This window comes from Oncorhynchus mykiss, chromosome 15 (genome assembly GCF_013265735.2).
Source record: "Oncorhynchus mykiss isolate Arlee chromosome 15, USDA_OmykA_1.1, whole genome shotgun sequence".
Classification (NCBI taxonomy): Eukaryota; Metazoa; Chordata; class Actinopteri; order Salmoniformes; family Salmonidae; genus Oncorhynchus; species Oncorhynchus mykiss.
The window spans coordinates 61468011-61482299 of record NC_048579.1 but is presented as its reverse complement, the minus strand read 5'-3'; the positions used below and the strand labels follow the sequence as shown (position 1 = coordinate 61482299).

At 41.5% G+C, this 14289-nt stretch overlaps 1 protein-coding gene across 1 annotated transcript; it reads left to right on the top strand.

The window, feature by feature from the left end:
• Window positions 1-4353: 4353 nt before the first annotated feature.
• Window positions 4354-6724, top strand: LOC110490514 (normal mucosa of esophagus-specific gene 1 protein). The gene is made up of 5 exons (XM_036944900.1): window positions 4354-4502; window positions 4644-4702; window positions 4969-5057; window positions 5430-5490; window positions 6222-6724. Exons 1-5 carry the CDS (start codon window positions 4394-4396, stop codon window positions 6288-6290), a joined length of 387 nt encoding a protein of 128 aa, XP_036800795.1. The 5' UTR covers window positions 4354-4393; the 3' UTR covers window positions 6291-6724.
• The last annotated feature ends 7565 nt before the right edge of the window (window positions 6725-14289 follow it).

Sequence of the window (14289 nt, the reverse complement as noted above, 5' to 3'; positions counted from 1 at the left end):
GGTTAAAGAAGGATTTTTTATGCCTTGAGACAATTGAGACATGGATTGTGTATGTGTGCCATATAGAGGGTGAATTCGCAAGACAAAATATTTAAGTGCATTTGAACAGGTTATGGTAGTAGGTGCCAGGCGCACCGGTTTGGGTGTGTCAAGAACTGCAACGCTGTTGGGTTTTTCATGCTCAACAGTTTCCTGTGTGTATCAAGAATGGTCCACCACCTAAAGGACTCCCAGCCAACTGTGAAGAGCAACAGACGGGCTACAGTTAGTCAACTGACAGTCCAGTACAATTTTTGTACCCAAGGACCTATAAAAGAATGCACAACTAGCCATACATGAGTGGGAAGCATTGGAGTCAACATGGGCCAGTATCCCTGTGGAACGCTTTTGACACCTTGTAGAGTTAATGTTTTGTACACTCAGTGCATGTGTGGGGTACAGAGATGAGGTAGTCATTCAACAATCATGTTAGACACTATTATCGCACACAGAGTGAGTCCATGCAACTTTTTATGTGACTTGTTAAGCACATTTTTACTCCTGAAATGATTTAGGCTTACCATAACAAAGAGGTTGAATAGTTATAAACTCAAGACATTTCAGGTTTTCAATTTTAATTAAATTGTAAACATGTCCAAAAACAATTCCACTTTGACATTATGGGGTATTGTGTGTAGGCCCATGACACAAAATCTCAATTTAATCTATTTAAATTCAGGCTGTAACACAACAAAATGTGGAAAAACTCAAGGGTGTGAATGCTTTCTGAGGGCACTGTAGCTGCCATTACCACAGATGAGCATGTGTCATTTAACCACTGGGTGAGCCTGGACAGGTAGACTCCCTGTGAGGCAAAGTCTGAACTCTTGTTACCTCGCTACCCATATATCAACAGATATTTCTCTATAACCATATCAATTTGAGATCTCAAGTAAAAAAGACTGTCCATATTACCTTGAGGTAATCAATGATCTGATATGACTGGATGGGTGAAAGCTATACAACAGAACCCTTGCTTACACCCATTAGATTGTGTGAGATCTGCAGATGACTTACCTAGAGGAAAGAGGAAAGAAATTAAAGGTGCACATGTAAAGGGTTTGAATTGGGCCTGTGTGTGTACGTGACAACAGTCTCACATACCCACATCCTGCCCCTCACACTCCTGTCTTGTGATCAGGAAGTCTAGCTCATTGTGACTTAGGCGTCTGCTCCACTCCATAACAAGGGCGGAACTCTCAGAACACTGACTGTGTTTCCTCTTGGTTATTGGGATAAACTGTTCTAAACTGATCACCCAGGCCAAGAGCAGAGTGCAGTACTAAAGTTTTATGGTGCTCCAGAACAAAATGTCAGGTGGAGGTTGTAAATCTCTCATCTGTGGGAAATGTAAACAAGAAGATTGCCTAACTAACCAATAACACACTTGCTCTGTTGCCTTGAAACCAGACTAGTCACAGTGTGGTGGTTATTAGTATAGAAGGAAAACAGGCTAGTCAAATGTAGTGGTTATCAGCATGAGTGTTTGCTTCCCTTCTTCCTAACTGTAACACCTAGGCTCAAGTCTGGACAGAACACACCATACTGCTGACAACTCCGCCATCTAGTGGTGTTAGTGTAATACAACAGCACAAACAGTACCTCACCACTCTAGCCTTCCATAGAAGCAGAAGAGACCACAGACAGCACTCTTGTCCTATAATATATCAGTCAATGTCAAAACCCGGATGTATGACCTCTGTCATTACCAAATTATAACTAATCATGTTAATCTGACTCACGTCTCTCTGCCTCTTCTCACAGAGCACACACTGGTTGAATCAACGTTGTTTCCACGTCATTTCAATAAAATCACGTTGAATAAACATGGAATTGATGTTGATTTGAAATCTGTCTCTAATAAATCTCTAATAACGTATAAACTTTTTAGGTGAGTTTTCAAAATACTACATTTATTATTTCAGAATGTACTAACAGGTTCTTCATTCACATGTTTCCAGCTAACATATCTTCCAGGTGAGACAGTGACTGACAGTTATGCTGCATTGTTTAGTAAAAGAAAGCATGAGTGACTGACACAAAGACAGATCTCACTCTCTCTGTCTCAGTCTAGTGATAATTTAACTCAAGATTGATAACCAAGGCTCATTCAGACAAACTATGAAGGGATTGGGGAGCCTGGTGGAAGGAGCTATAGGAGGACGGACTCATTTTAATGGCTGGAATGGAATAAATGGAACTGAGTCAAACGTGGCGTCCATATACTGTACACTTCCATTTATTCCATTCCAGCCATTACAATGAGCCTGTCCTCCTGTAGCTCCTCCCACCAACCTCCTCTGGAAGGAGGAGGTACCACGTAGAATGCAAGCCCAATAAATAGTCTACATCCACATTTTTTATTCTAGGCGTTGGACTCTCTGTAGTTTGTGCAAGTGTGTGTAGCCCTATTCCTGTGAGTCAGGACCTGCTCAATGCAGCTGGTCAGGCTGTAGGTATGGAGCAACAGGTGTCGGGCCTAGGCCTGCACTGGCAATAGAGGGCACTAGAATCACAATACACACATTGAGAGCGTTAGGACATTGTCTGTTTCGCAATTAATCTTTCCTCGATTCCTCACATCCTCTCTCCTCTCTTGATGCCTCCTTGGCCTTTTCTCAATTGGATTTCCTCGATTCCTCACGTCCACTCCCTCCTTCCTCTCCTTGCCTCCGTTTGAAGAAGTCTAAAGATAATTGAGGAGGCGAGGAGAGGAAACATGGAAACAAATTTGCTTGCATAAAATTAGACTCCTTCTCCACTAGCGCAAATTATGTTTACATAATTGCATGCATGCTTTTCTCCTCTGAGAAAACAAGATACAATAAAATAAACTTTGACATCAACACATACACTGAGACTACAAAACATTATGAACTTGTTCTGTTATTTCCATGAAAGACTGACCAGGTGAATCCAGGTGAAAGCTATGAACCCTTTATTGATGTCCCCTGTTAAATCCACTTCAGTCAGAGTAGAAGAAGGGGAGAAGACAGATTAAAGAAGGATTTTTAAGCCTTGAGAAAATTAAGACAGGCATTGTGTGTGTGCCATTCAGAGGGTGAAGAGGCAAGAGAAAATATTTAAGTGCCTTTGAATGGGTATGGTAGTAGGTGCCATGCACACTGGTTTGAGTATAAAGAGCTGTAATGCTGCTGGGTTTTTCACGCTCAACAGTTTCCTGTGTGTATCAAAAATAGTCCACCACCTGAAGGACATCCAGCCAACTTGATACAACTGTGGGAAGTGTTGGAGTCAACATGGGCCAGCATCCCTGTGGAACGCTTTCGACACCGAGTGGAGTACATGCCTCGAAGATGTTATGTTTTGTACACTCAGTGTATAATGGTCATGGAATTAGTATAATGCATTTTAATTGACAAAAAACGTAGCCCAAAAAATGTCTGCTCACTACACAGGTAAAGTAGTGCATGAGAGCGTTTTCGAGAACACCGAACGTGATACTTTCAAGATGGTGACACGGTAGAAATGTTACAAAATTAACAGTGTTTTATAGACAAACTGAGCAAGGTAATGATTGTGTCTTAGCATGAATGTAAAAAAGCACTTTATTACAGACAGAAATATTCCCCTCTCCCCTCTGGCAACAACTCTGGTGGACCTTCCTGCAGTCAGCATTCCATTTGCACGCTCCCTCAAAACTTGAGACACCTGTGGTATTGGGTTGTGTGACAAAACTGCACATTTTAAAGTGGCCTTTTATTGTCCCCAGCACAAGGTGCACCTGTGTAATGATCATGGTGTTTAATCAGTTTCTTGATATGCCAGACCTGTCAGGTGGATGGATTATCTTGGCAAAGGAGACATGCTCACTAACATGAATGTAAACAAATTTGTGCATAACGTTTGAGATAAATAAGCTTTGTGTGTGTGTCTAGAACATTTCTGGGAGTTTTTATTTAAACTTATGAAACATGAGACCAACACTTTACATGTTGCGTTTATATTTATGTTCAGTGTAGTTCAAAACGATGTGTTTGCTTGGTGTCTATCAATGACTGACGGCAACATATTCATTTGTTGGTCCAGTACAGGTAAACACCAGGAGTCACAATAAACAAAATATAAGGGTTTTTGAAACATATTTATTTTCCCTAAATAATAGTCTCTTTACATTTCATACACAATTTAAACGCATTTTTTTCTATCGAAATGGTTCTAACAATTATTTCTCTGCTTTCAGGACGCTCAGAAAGCGTGCAACAGAAATGTACTTGGCATTTTCACCTTGAACATTTGAAACCACTGGGGGGCGATGCGCTCACACTCACAGAGGAAAGTTGAACAACCTCCAGGCTCAATTGAAACGCTGTGAAGGATTTCGCTAGCGCAAATGTCTAAGTGCTTTACAACTCGTATCACCTCTGGTCGGATAGTAGCCTACTTCAATAGACGATCAGGATGCTCTGCTCACAAGGACCTTGGGACTCTGGCGGCAGCAGGTGAGACGGACAGCATCTATAGATAGACCTGTTGCCTTATAGGATTAAATATTTGCTAGACAGAATAATACTTGTTACCAGATTAATATCTGACTCAATCATTTAAAATAATCCTACGTGTTTTCTTTTAAATACTTGAAGGGAATTTGAAAATAAAAATGAAGTCTGGATTTATTCAGATGCTGAGGAAGAGGAAAGAGGTGAGTTTCTCTCTATTTCTTATATGTGTTTCTATGGTTTCTGCCGAGGGTCATTCGTTCTTCCTATCCTAGCAAGGTTATTCCCTGCAAGAGTTTAAATTAAATTACAAATAAATAATTGAAGTTGTATTTATTTATGGGACTTCCATTTCCCTTGCTTCCTGAATTAAAATATGTAGAACCCAATTCTCAAATAGAGTTAGGACCAACCATGCTATCCACGTATGAGGCCCTTATCCTGACAGCTACCTGTTTCTCTCTCCCAGCTCATTCCTCTGATCGGCATTGTGGCATTGGCTGCTGTAGGAGCCACCTCTACCTCACTCTACTTCCTATTTACAAAGAAGGATGTCATGTGAGATTTGATGTATTTTATCATGTATTTGCTGTACATTGTTATGGCTTCCTGGACCCAAATAAACCTAGTACTTTACTAAAGCATTTTTAGTATTTTTAGTATAGGGTAAGATTTAATCTTGTTTTGGGGAATCCGCATTTTATCTTATTTGCATGTGCATTATATTTCCTTGTGTTTCTAATGGGTACGATTAGAAACTTGAAGTACTAACCTGGTATGATCTAGTTTTAACTGTAGCCCCATGCTGATTTCATTAAGTTCATTTGTTTATCAGTCTCTGACAAGCCTGCCCCTTTAACTTTATATTTCGATAAAGACAAACCCTGGCATAGCAGTCAGAGATATATAATTTCTCTAACTTTCTTTCAGTTTAAATAAAAGCACAAACCCTGAACCCTGGGAGAGACTGGACCCATCTAAACCACAGAAGGTGATTGATAACATTATAAACACTTTTTTTTATGTCTGTCTATTTCTTACCTATCTGTTAGTATTGACATTTCTTGCTTTTTTTGGCTTAATTAGTGTGCTGTGTATGATTTACATTATAAACCCTCTTCATATGCCTCGTTATTTCTGATAGAGGACCACTCTAAGTTGATATTGGTATGGGTATTGAGACCACTCTGTGGGTAATGTTATGGGTATAGGTTGTGTGCCAATGCAGTGGTTCCTCCTCTATTCTGCTGAGTCACACAACAGAGCAACATAGCCAAGTAGGACTATAACTTATCATAAAGGGCTGGGCACCCATCGGGGGGCGGGACATCTCCCATTTCTACTGTCATCTAAAAGTAATTTCAACTGTTATCTAAACATCTGTATTCACAGTTGATTCTTTGCAAGGGGACCTATTGATAAAGGAGGCAGATACAGTAGTGATGATTTGATGCCCTGTGGGATTGATTGACTGTGGATGTAGTGTGAAGCAGCAGGGTTGGTGTCAATTCCATTTCAATTTTGTCAATTCAGGAAGTTGACTGAGACTGTAATTCTAATCAAGCAATGAGGAAAACTGGAACTTAAACTTTACTTTACTTTGTCAATTGACTAAATCTAAATGGAATTGACCCCAACGCTGGTGAGTATTTGTAGCAACCTATGACCGATAGTGTTATTGTTGTTGTTGTGTAAGTGGGTGTGGTTTTCTCCCAACTGCAGCTGGTCACTATCAACCAGAAATGGAGGCCCATTGAAGAGCTGGAGCTGGTGAAGAGTATGACTAAGTGATCTCTCTATCTTTCTATTTCTCTCCATTCTCTCCCATTCCTCCCCCCCTCCATCCTGTATGAGAGCTGCCTCCTTGCCCTTCCTGCACCCCTTCCCAGTCTAGCAGAATCCTTTCTGCCCAGACTAGATTCTCTGATACTTAGTGTGCGGAAACGCTTCTGCTATACTGGTGGGGTATAACTGTGCTCAATACTGTCCCCAGGACTGAGGATGTCCACAGCTGTAGTGTTACTTACATCACCAGGCTGTAAAGAGTAAAAGCTTTTGTCTTCACTGTAAACCAGCTGTCTGTCTGTCCCAGTGATGTTACTGCACTGTACTGCACTATAGCTGACTCTAAATGTGACCACAGCTGTTTGTTTGTGAAACAAACTGTATGTGTGTGTGAAATAATAATTATTGCAATAAAAATTTACCATTGCTTGTGTTATTAATGAGGAGTTAAGTATGTCCATTCTGGTGGTTGTTTTCAAAAGCGTGTGTCCCCAACTATCATCAAGGTAACTTGATCACAGCTCTGTCTGGCTTCTCTCTGTCTCTGTCCCCAGAAGTGTGTCTGATGGAGACATTCATCTGTGTAACGAAAGCCCTTGTGCCAAACTGTTCATAAGGTGACATCATAGTTCTGTCTGGCTTCTGTCTGTGTCCCAAAATGTCAGTCTAGAATTAGTATTCAGAAATCATTATCGTCCATGCATTGTCTTGACTGATCGAACAGTCCTAATGCACCAGACAGGGCTGCTTGGAGCCAATCCCTCTCTTAACATAATTACTGATTACAGTAATCAGGCAGAGGGAGAGCAGGATGGGGATAGAGTTACCCTCAAGACAGTGTGTGTCTGTTGTGTCTGTGTGCAGAGACAGTCCTCTTACGGATTGGTGGAGCAATAACACCTACATGTCCCTCTCATAAAGCGTTATTATTATATCACCACTTACTACATGTATACACTGAGTGTACAAAACATTAGGAACACCTGCTCTCACCATGACATAGAATGACCAGGGGAATCCAGGTGAATGACCCCTTATTGATTAACTGTTGAATCCACTTCAATCAGTGTAGATGGAGGAGACAGGTTAAAGAAGGATTTTTTATGCCTTAAGACAATTGAGACATGGATTGTGTATGTGTGCCATATAGAGGTTGAATTCGCAAGACAAAATATTTAAGTGCATTTGAACAGGTTATGGTAGTAGGTGCCAGGCGCACCGGTTTGGGTGTGTCAAGAACTGCAATGCTGTTGGGTTTTCATGCTCAACAGTTTCCTGTGTGTATCAAGAATGGTCCACCACCTAAAGGACTCCCAGCCAACTGTGAAGAGCAACAGACGGGCTACAGTTAGTCAACTGACAGTCCAGTACAATATTTGTACCCAAGGACCTATAAAAGAATGCACAACTAGTCATACATGAGTGGGAAGCATTGGAGTCAACATGGGCCAGTATCCCTGTGGAACGCTTTTGACACCTTGTAGAGTTAATGAGTCCATGCAACTTTTTATGTGACTTGTTAAGCACATTTTTACTCCTGAAATTATTTAGGCTTACCATAACAAAGAGGTTAGTAGTTATTGTAGTAGTTATTAATAGTTATTGACTCAAGACATTTCAGGTTTTCAATTTTAATTAAATTGTAAACATTTCCAAAAACAATTCCACTTTGACATTATGGGGTATTGTGTGTAGGCCCATGACACAAAATCTCAATTTAATCTATTTAAATTCAGGCTGTAACACAACAAAATGTGGAAAAACTCAAGGGTGTGAATGCTTTCTGAGGGCACTGTAGTTGCCATTACCACAGATGAGCATGTGTCATTTAACCACTGGGTGAGCCTGGACAGGTAGACTCCCTGTGAGGCAAAGTCTGAACTCTTGTTACCTCGCTACCCATATATTAACGGATATTTCTCTATAACGATATCAATTTGAGATCTCAAGTAAAAAAGACTGTCCATATTACCTTGATGTAATCAATGATCTGATATGACTGGATGGGTGAAAGCTATACAACAGAACACTTGCTTACACCCATTAGATTGTGTGAGATCTGCAGATGACTTACCTAGAGGAAAGAGGAAAGAAATTAAAGGTGCACATGTAAAGGGTTTGAATTGGGCCTGTGTGTGTACGTGACAACAGTCTCACATACCCACATCCTGCCCCTCACACTCCTGTCTTGTGATCAGGAAGTCTAGCTCATTGTGACTTAGGCGTCTGCTCCACTCCATAACCAGGGCGGAACTCTCAGAACACTGACTGTGTTTCCTCTTGGTTATTGGGATAAACTGTTCTAAACTGATCACCCAGGCCAAGAGCAGAGTGCAGTACTAAAGTTTTATGGTGCTCCAGAACAAAATGTCAGGTGGAGGTTGTAAATCTCTCGTCTGAGGGAAATGTAAACAAGAAGATAGCCTAACTAACCACGAACAGACTTGCTCTGTTGCCTAGAAACCAGACTAGTCACAGTGTGGTGGTTATTAGTATAGAAGGAAAACAGGCTAGTCAAGTGTAGTGGTTATCAGCATGAGTGTTTGCTTCACTTCTTCCTAACTGTGACACCTAGGCTCAAGTCTGGACAGAACACACCATACTGCTGACAACTCCGCCATCTAGTGGTGTTAGTGTAATACAACAGCACAAACAGTACCTCACCACTCTAGCCTTCCATAGAAGCAGAAGAGACCACAGACAGCACTCTTGTCCTATAATATATCAGTCAATGTCAAAACCCGGATGTATGACCTCTGTCATTACCAAATTATAACTAATCATGTTAATCTGACTCACGTCTCTCTGCCTCTTCTCACAGAGCACACACTGGTTGAATCAACGTTGTTTCCACGTCATTTCAATAAAATCACGTTGAACAAACATGGAATTGATGTTGATTTGAAATCTGTGCCCAGTGGGGTCCTTGTATCTAATAACGTATCAACTTTTTAGGTGAGTTTTCAAAATACTATATTTATTATTTCAGAATGTACTAACAGGTTCTTCATTCACATGTTTCCAGCTAACATATCTTCCAGGTGAGACAGTGACTGACAGTTATGCTGCATTGTTTAGTAAAAGAAAGCATGAGTGACTGACACAAAGACAGATCTCACTCTCTCTGTCTCAGTCTAGTGATAATTTAACTCAAGATTGATAACCAAGGCTCATTCACAGACAAACTAACAGCTGATCATGTGATCAATGACTGGCCAGTACTGCATCCTGAGGTTATGAAGGGAATGGGGAGCCTGGTGGAAGGAGCTATAGGAGGACTGACTCATTTTAATGGCTGGAATGGAATAAATGGAGCTGAGTCTAACATGTGCTGTCCATATACTGTACACTTCCATTTATCCCATTCCAGCCATTACAATGAGCCTGTCCTCCTGTAGCTCCTCCCACCAACCTCCTCTGGAAGGTTGGAGGTACCACTTAGAATAAGTGGTACTTAGAATGCAATCCCAATAAATAGTCTGCATCCAAAAAAATGTATTCTAGGCGGTGGACTCTGCAGTTTGTGCAAGTGTGTGTAGCCCTATTCCTGTGAGTCAGGACCTGCTCGATGCAGCTGGTCAGGCTGTAGGTACGGAGCAACAGGTGTCGGGCCTAGGCCTGCACTGGCAATAGAGGGCACTAGAATCACAATACACACATAGAGAGCGTTAAGACATTGTCTGTTTCTCAATTAATCTTTCCTCGTGTAACAGTATAATTTTAAACGGTCCCCTCGCCCGGGCGCGAACTAGGGACCTTCTGCACACATCAACAACTGACACCTACGAAGCATCGCGCCACAAAAGCCGCGGCCCTTGCAGAGCAAGGGGAACTACTACTTCAAGGTCTCAGAGCAAGTGACGTCACTGATTGAAACGCTATTTAGCGCCCACGCTAACTAAGCTAGCCGTTTCACATCCGTTACACTCGATTCCTCACATCCTCTCTCCTCTCTTGATGCCTCCTTGGCCTTTTCTCAATTGGATTTCCTCGATTCCTCACGTCCACTCCCTCCTTCCTCTCCTTGCCTCCTTTTGAAGAAGTCTAAAGATAATCGAGGAGGCGAGGAGAGGAAACTTGGAAACAAATTGCTTGCATAAAATTAGACTTCTTCTCCACTAGCAAATTACAAATTATATGTACATAATTGCTTGCATGCTTTTTTCCTCTGAGAAAACAAGATGCAATAAAAAAAATGACATCAACACATACACTGAGTCTACAAAACATTATGAACTTGTTCTGTTATTTCCATGAAAGACTGACCAGGTGAATCCAGGTGAAAGCTATGATCCCTTATTGATGTCCCCTGTTAAATCCACTTCAGTCAGAGTAGAAGAAGGGGAGAAGACAGATTAAAGAAGGATTTTTAAGCCTTGAGAAAATTAAGACAGGCATTGTGTGTGTGCCATTCAGAGGGTGAAGAGGCAAGAGAAAATATTTAAGTGCCTTTGAATGGGTATGGTAGTAGGTGCCATGCACACTGGTTTGAGTATAAAGAGCTGTAATGCTGCTGGGTTTTTCACGCTCAACAGTTTCCTGTGTGTTTCAAAAATGGTCCACCACCCAAAGGACATCCAGCCAACTTGATACAACTGTGGGAAGTGTTGGAGTCAACATGGGCCAGCATCCCTGTGGAACACTTTCGACACCGAGTGGAGTACATGCCTCGAAGATGTTATGTTTTGTACACTCAGTGTATAATGGTCATGGAATTACTATAATGCATTTTAATTGACAAAAAACGTAGTCCAAAAAATGTCTGCTCACTACACAGGTAAAGTAGTGCATGAGAGCGCTTTCGAGAACACCGAACGTGATACTTTCAAGATGGTGACACGGTAGAAATGTTACAAAATGAACAGTGTTTTATAGACAAACTGAGCAAGGTAATGATTGCGTCTTAGCATGAATGTAAAAAAGCACTATTGCTAACACATACAAGTGCGAGCTCTCATCATTCAGAAATACCAATAGACCTATTCCACTCCAAGATCACTCTGCTGAATGACAATACAAGAGACACGAGTGTCATACTGTAGTACCTGGTGGTAGGCTACGTGCAAAAGCGTGTTCATAACCTATGGCACACAGCATTTACTTGCTGCAGATCCTTGGAGATCTGTTTAGTAGAAATCTGTCATGCTACAGATAGCCTTGGAGATCTGTTTAGTGGAAATCTGTCATGCTACAGATAGCCTTGGAGATCTGTTTAGTAGAAATCTGTCATGCTACAGATAGCCTTGGAGATCTGTTTAGTGGAAATCTGTCATGCTACAGATAGCCTTGGAGATCTGTTTAGTAGAAATCTGTCATGCTACAGATAGCCTTGGAGATCTGTTTAGTGGAAATCTGTCATGCTACAGATAGCCTTGGAGATCTGTTTAGTAGAAATCTGTCATGCTACAGATAGCCTTGGAGATCTGTTTAGTGGAAATCTGTCATGCTACAGATAGACTTGGAGATATGTTTAGTAGAAATCTGTCATGCTACAGATAGCATTGGAGATCTGTTTAGTGGAAATCTGTCATGCTACAGATAGCCTTGGAGATCTGTTTAATGGGAATCTGTCATGCTACAGATAGCCTTGGAGATCTGTTTAGTGGGAATCTGTCATGCTACAGATAGCCTTGGAGATCTGTTTAGTGGAAATCTGTCATGCTACAGATAGCCTTGGAGATCTGTTTATTGGGAATCTGTCATGCTACAGATAGCCTTGGAGATCTGTTTAGTGGGAATCTGTCATGCTACAGATAGCCTTGGAGATCTGTTTAGTGGGAATCTGTCATGCTACAGATAGCCTTGGAGATCTGTTTAGTGGGAATCTGTCATGCTACAGATAGCCTTGGAGATCTGTTTATTGGGAATCTGTCATGCTACAGATAGCCTTGGAGATCTGTTTAGTGGGAATCTGTCATGCTACAGATAGCCTTGGAGATCTGTTTAATGGGAATCTGTCATGCTACAGATAGCCTTGGAGATCTGTTTAGTGGGAATCTGTCATGCTACAGATAGCCTTGGAGATCTGTTTAGTGGGAATCTGTCATGCTACAGATAGCCTTGGAGATCTGTTTAGTGGGAATCTGTCATGCTACAGATAGCCTTGGAGATATGTTTAGTGGGAATCTGCCATGCTACAGATAGCCTTGGAGATCTGTTTAGTGGGAATCTGTCATGCTACAGATAGCCTTGGAGATCTGTTTAGTGGGAATCTGTCATGCTACAGATAGCCTTGGAGATCTGTTTAGTGGGAATCTGTCATGCTACAGATAGCCTTGGAGATCTGTTTAATGGGAATCTGTCATGCTACAGATAGCCTTGGAGATCTGTTTAGTGGGAATCTGTCATGCTACAGATAGCCTTGGAGATCTGTTTAGTGGGAATCTGTCATGCTACAGATAGCCTTGGAGATCTGTTTAGTGGGAATCTGTCATGCTACAGATAGCCTTGGAGATCTGTTTAGTGGGAATCTGTCATGCTACAGATAGCCTTGGAGATCTGTTTAGTGGGAATCTGTCATGCTACAGATAGCCTTGGAGATCTGTTTAGTGGGAATCTGTCATGCTACAGATAGCCTTGGAGATCTGTTTAGTGGGAATCATGCACCATGGCCTATTTATGCATCTACTCACCGGCATAACCCCACCCACCCCCTGCTGCCAGAGAGAGAGTGTGAGGAAGGAAGCCTCTGAGTCAGCACTTCGCACAGCCTTAGTGGAACAAGCCCTCAGATTGCAGACACTTGAACCCAGATAGAAAGGCAACGATGAGTCCACCTCTCTGTCTCTTCTTAGGTAACACACAGGTTCCTGCTTGATGTGTGTGGGCTACTCCATCCTAACGGATGGCTTTCACAAGTGTTGTGTTGATGTGGCTAATAAGATTCAGATTCAATTCAAACACAATAACTACAACAAAGTTTATTGTCAAAGTTTCCAACACAACAACTTGTACTACACATGTTCTGTAGCTTGACATGGTCACATGTCTTTTGTACTGTTTGGCTGAGCTAGCCAAAGAAGCTGTGACTGCTTAGTTTTCCAGCTTCAAGGATGATGGCTTCTGGGCCTCTTTCTGTATCTAGACTATACTCTTTGGCTGTAAGGAGGCACTGTAGGCTATGTGGTGAGTGAAATGAAGACCGAGCAGCTGTGTAGTGACTCCTAACACTACCCAAGCAAACAAAAGACACTGCTGTTTTCATGCAGCTGCTTGTGAAGCGACTGACATTGATCGTTTCTCACCGTGACACAAACACACACATTTAGTGTCAGGTTGCCTTTTACTGAAGCTGTACCATGGGAAGAGCCAGGTTTCCAGATATAATGTCCCTTTTCGACATAAGAGGAACCCCTAGTCTTGTTTCATTCATATCAAATGACTATGATAATGTTGTAGCTCATCAGAAAATATGATTTGTGTTTCACAGAAATTAGAGGTAAACTTATCCCACTCTTTATGGATCTGATGGTGCGACAGTGCAGCTGCTAGTGACCCCAAAAAGTATCTTCAAAATGTACTTTGAAGAGAGATAACTGTTTCGTGGTGAATAATAACATTGAATGTAATTGTGTGAGATACACTCTTAGAAAAAAGGGTTCACAATCATGTGTTCTTTGGCTGTTCCCATAGAGGAACCCTTTTCGGTTCCAGGTAGAACCATTTTTGGTTCTAAGAGCGTAGACACTGATATGTGAAGTACTGACTGAATTCAGCATAAGAGAAGCAAAGCATGTGGCAGCATAATCTGCCAAACATTAAAGGATGGTTTTCCAGCCAAAGATTTAGACTACTAGTCCTGAATTTAAAAAAAGACTTTACTTGGAGATTCTCCATTGAGCACGCTTTAAGTCCAGGACTAGGTTTAATCTGGGTCAGGGAGACCATCCCTCAACCCTTAAAGGCCCAATACAGCAGGATATGTTACCTGAAAACTAGCTGTTATTGGCAGAGAGGTTTGGAACTTTGTTTGTTATTGGTCTATTAACTTTACCACCTGGAGGAA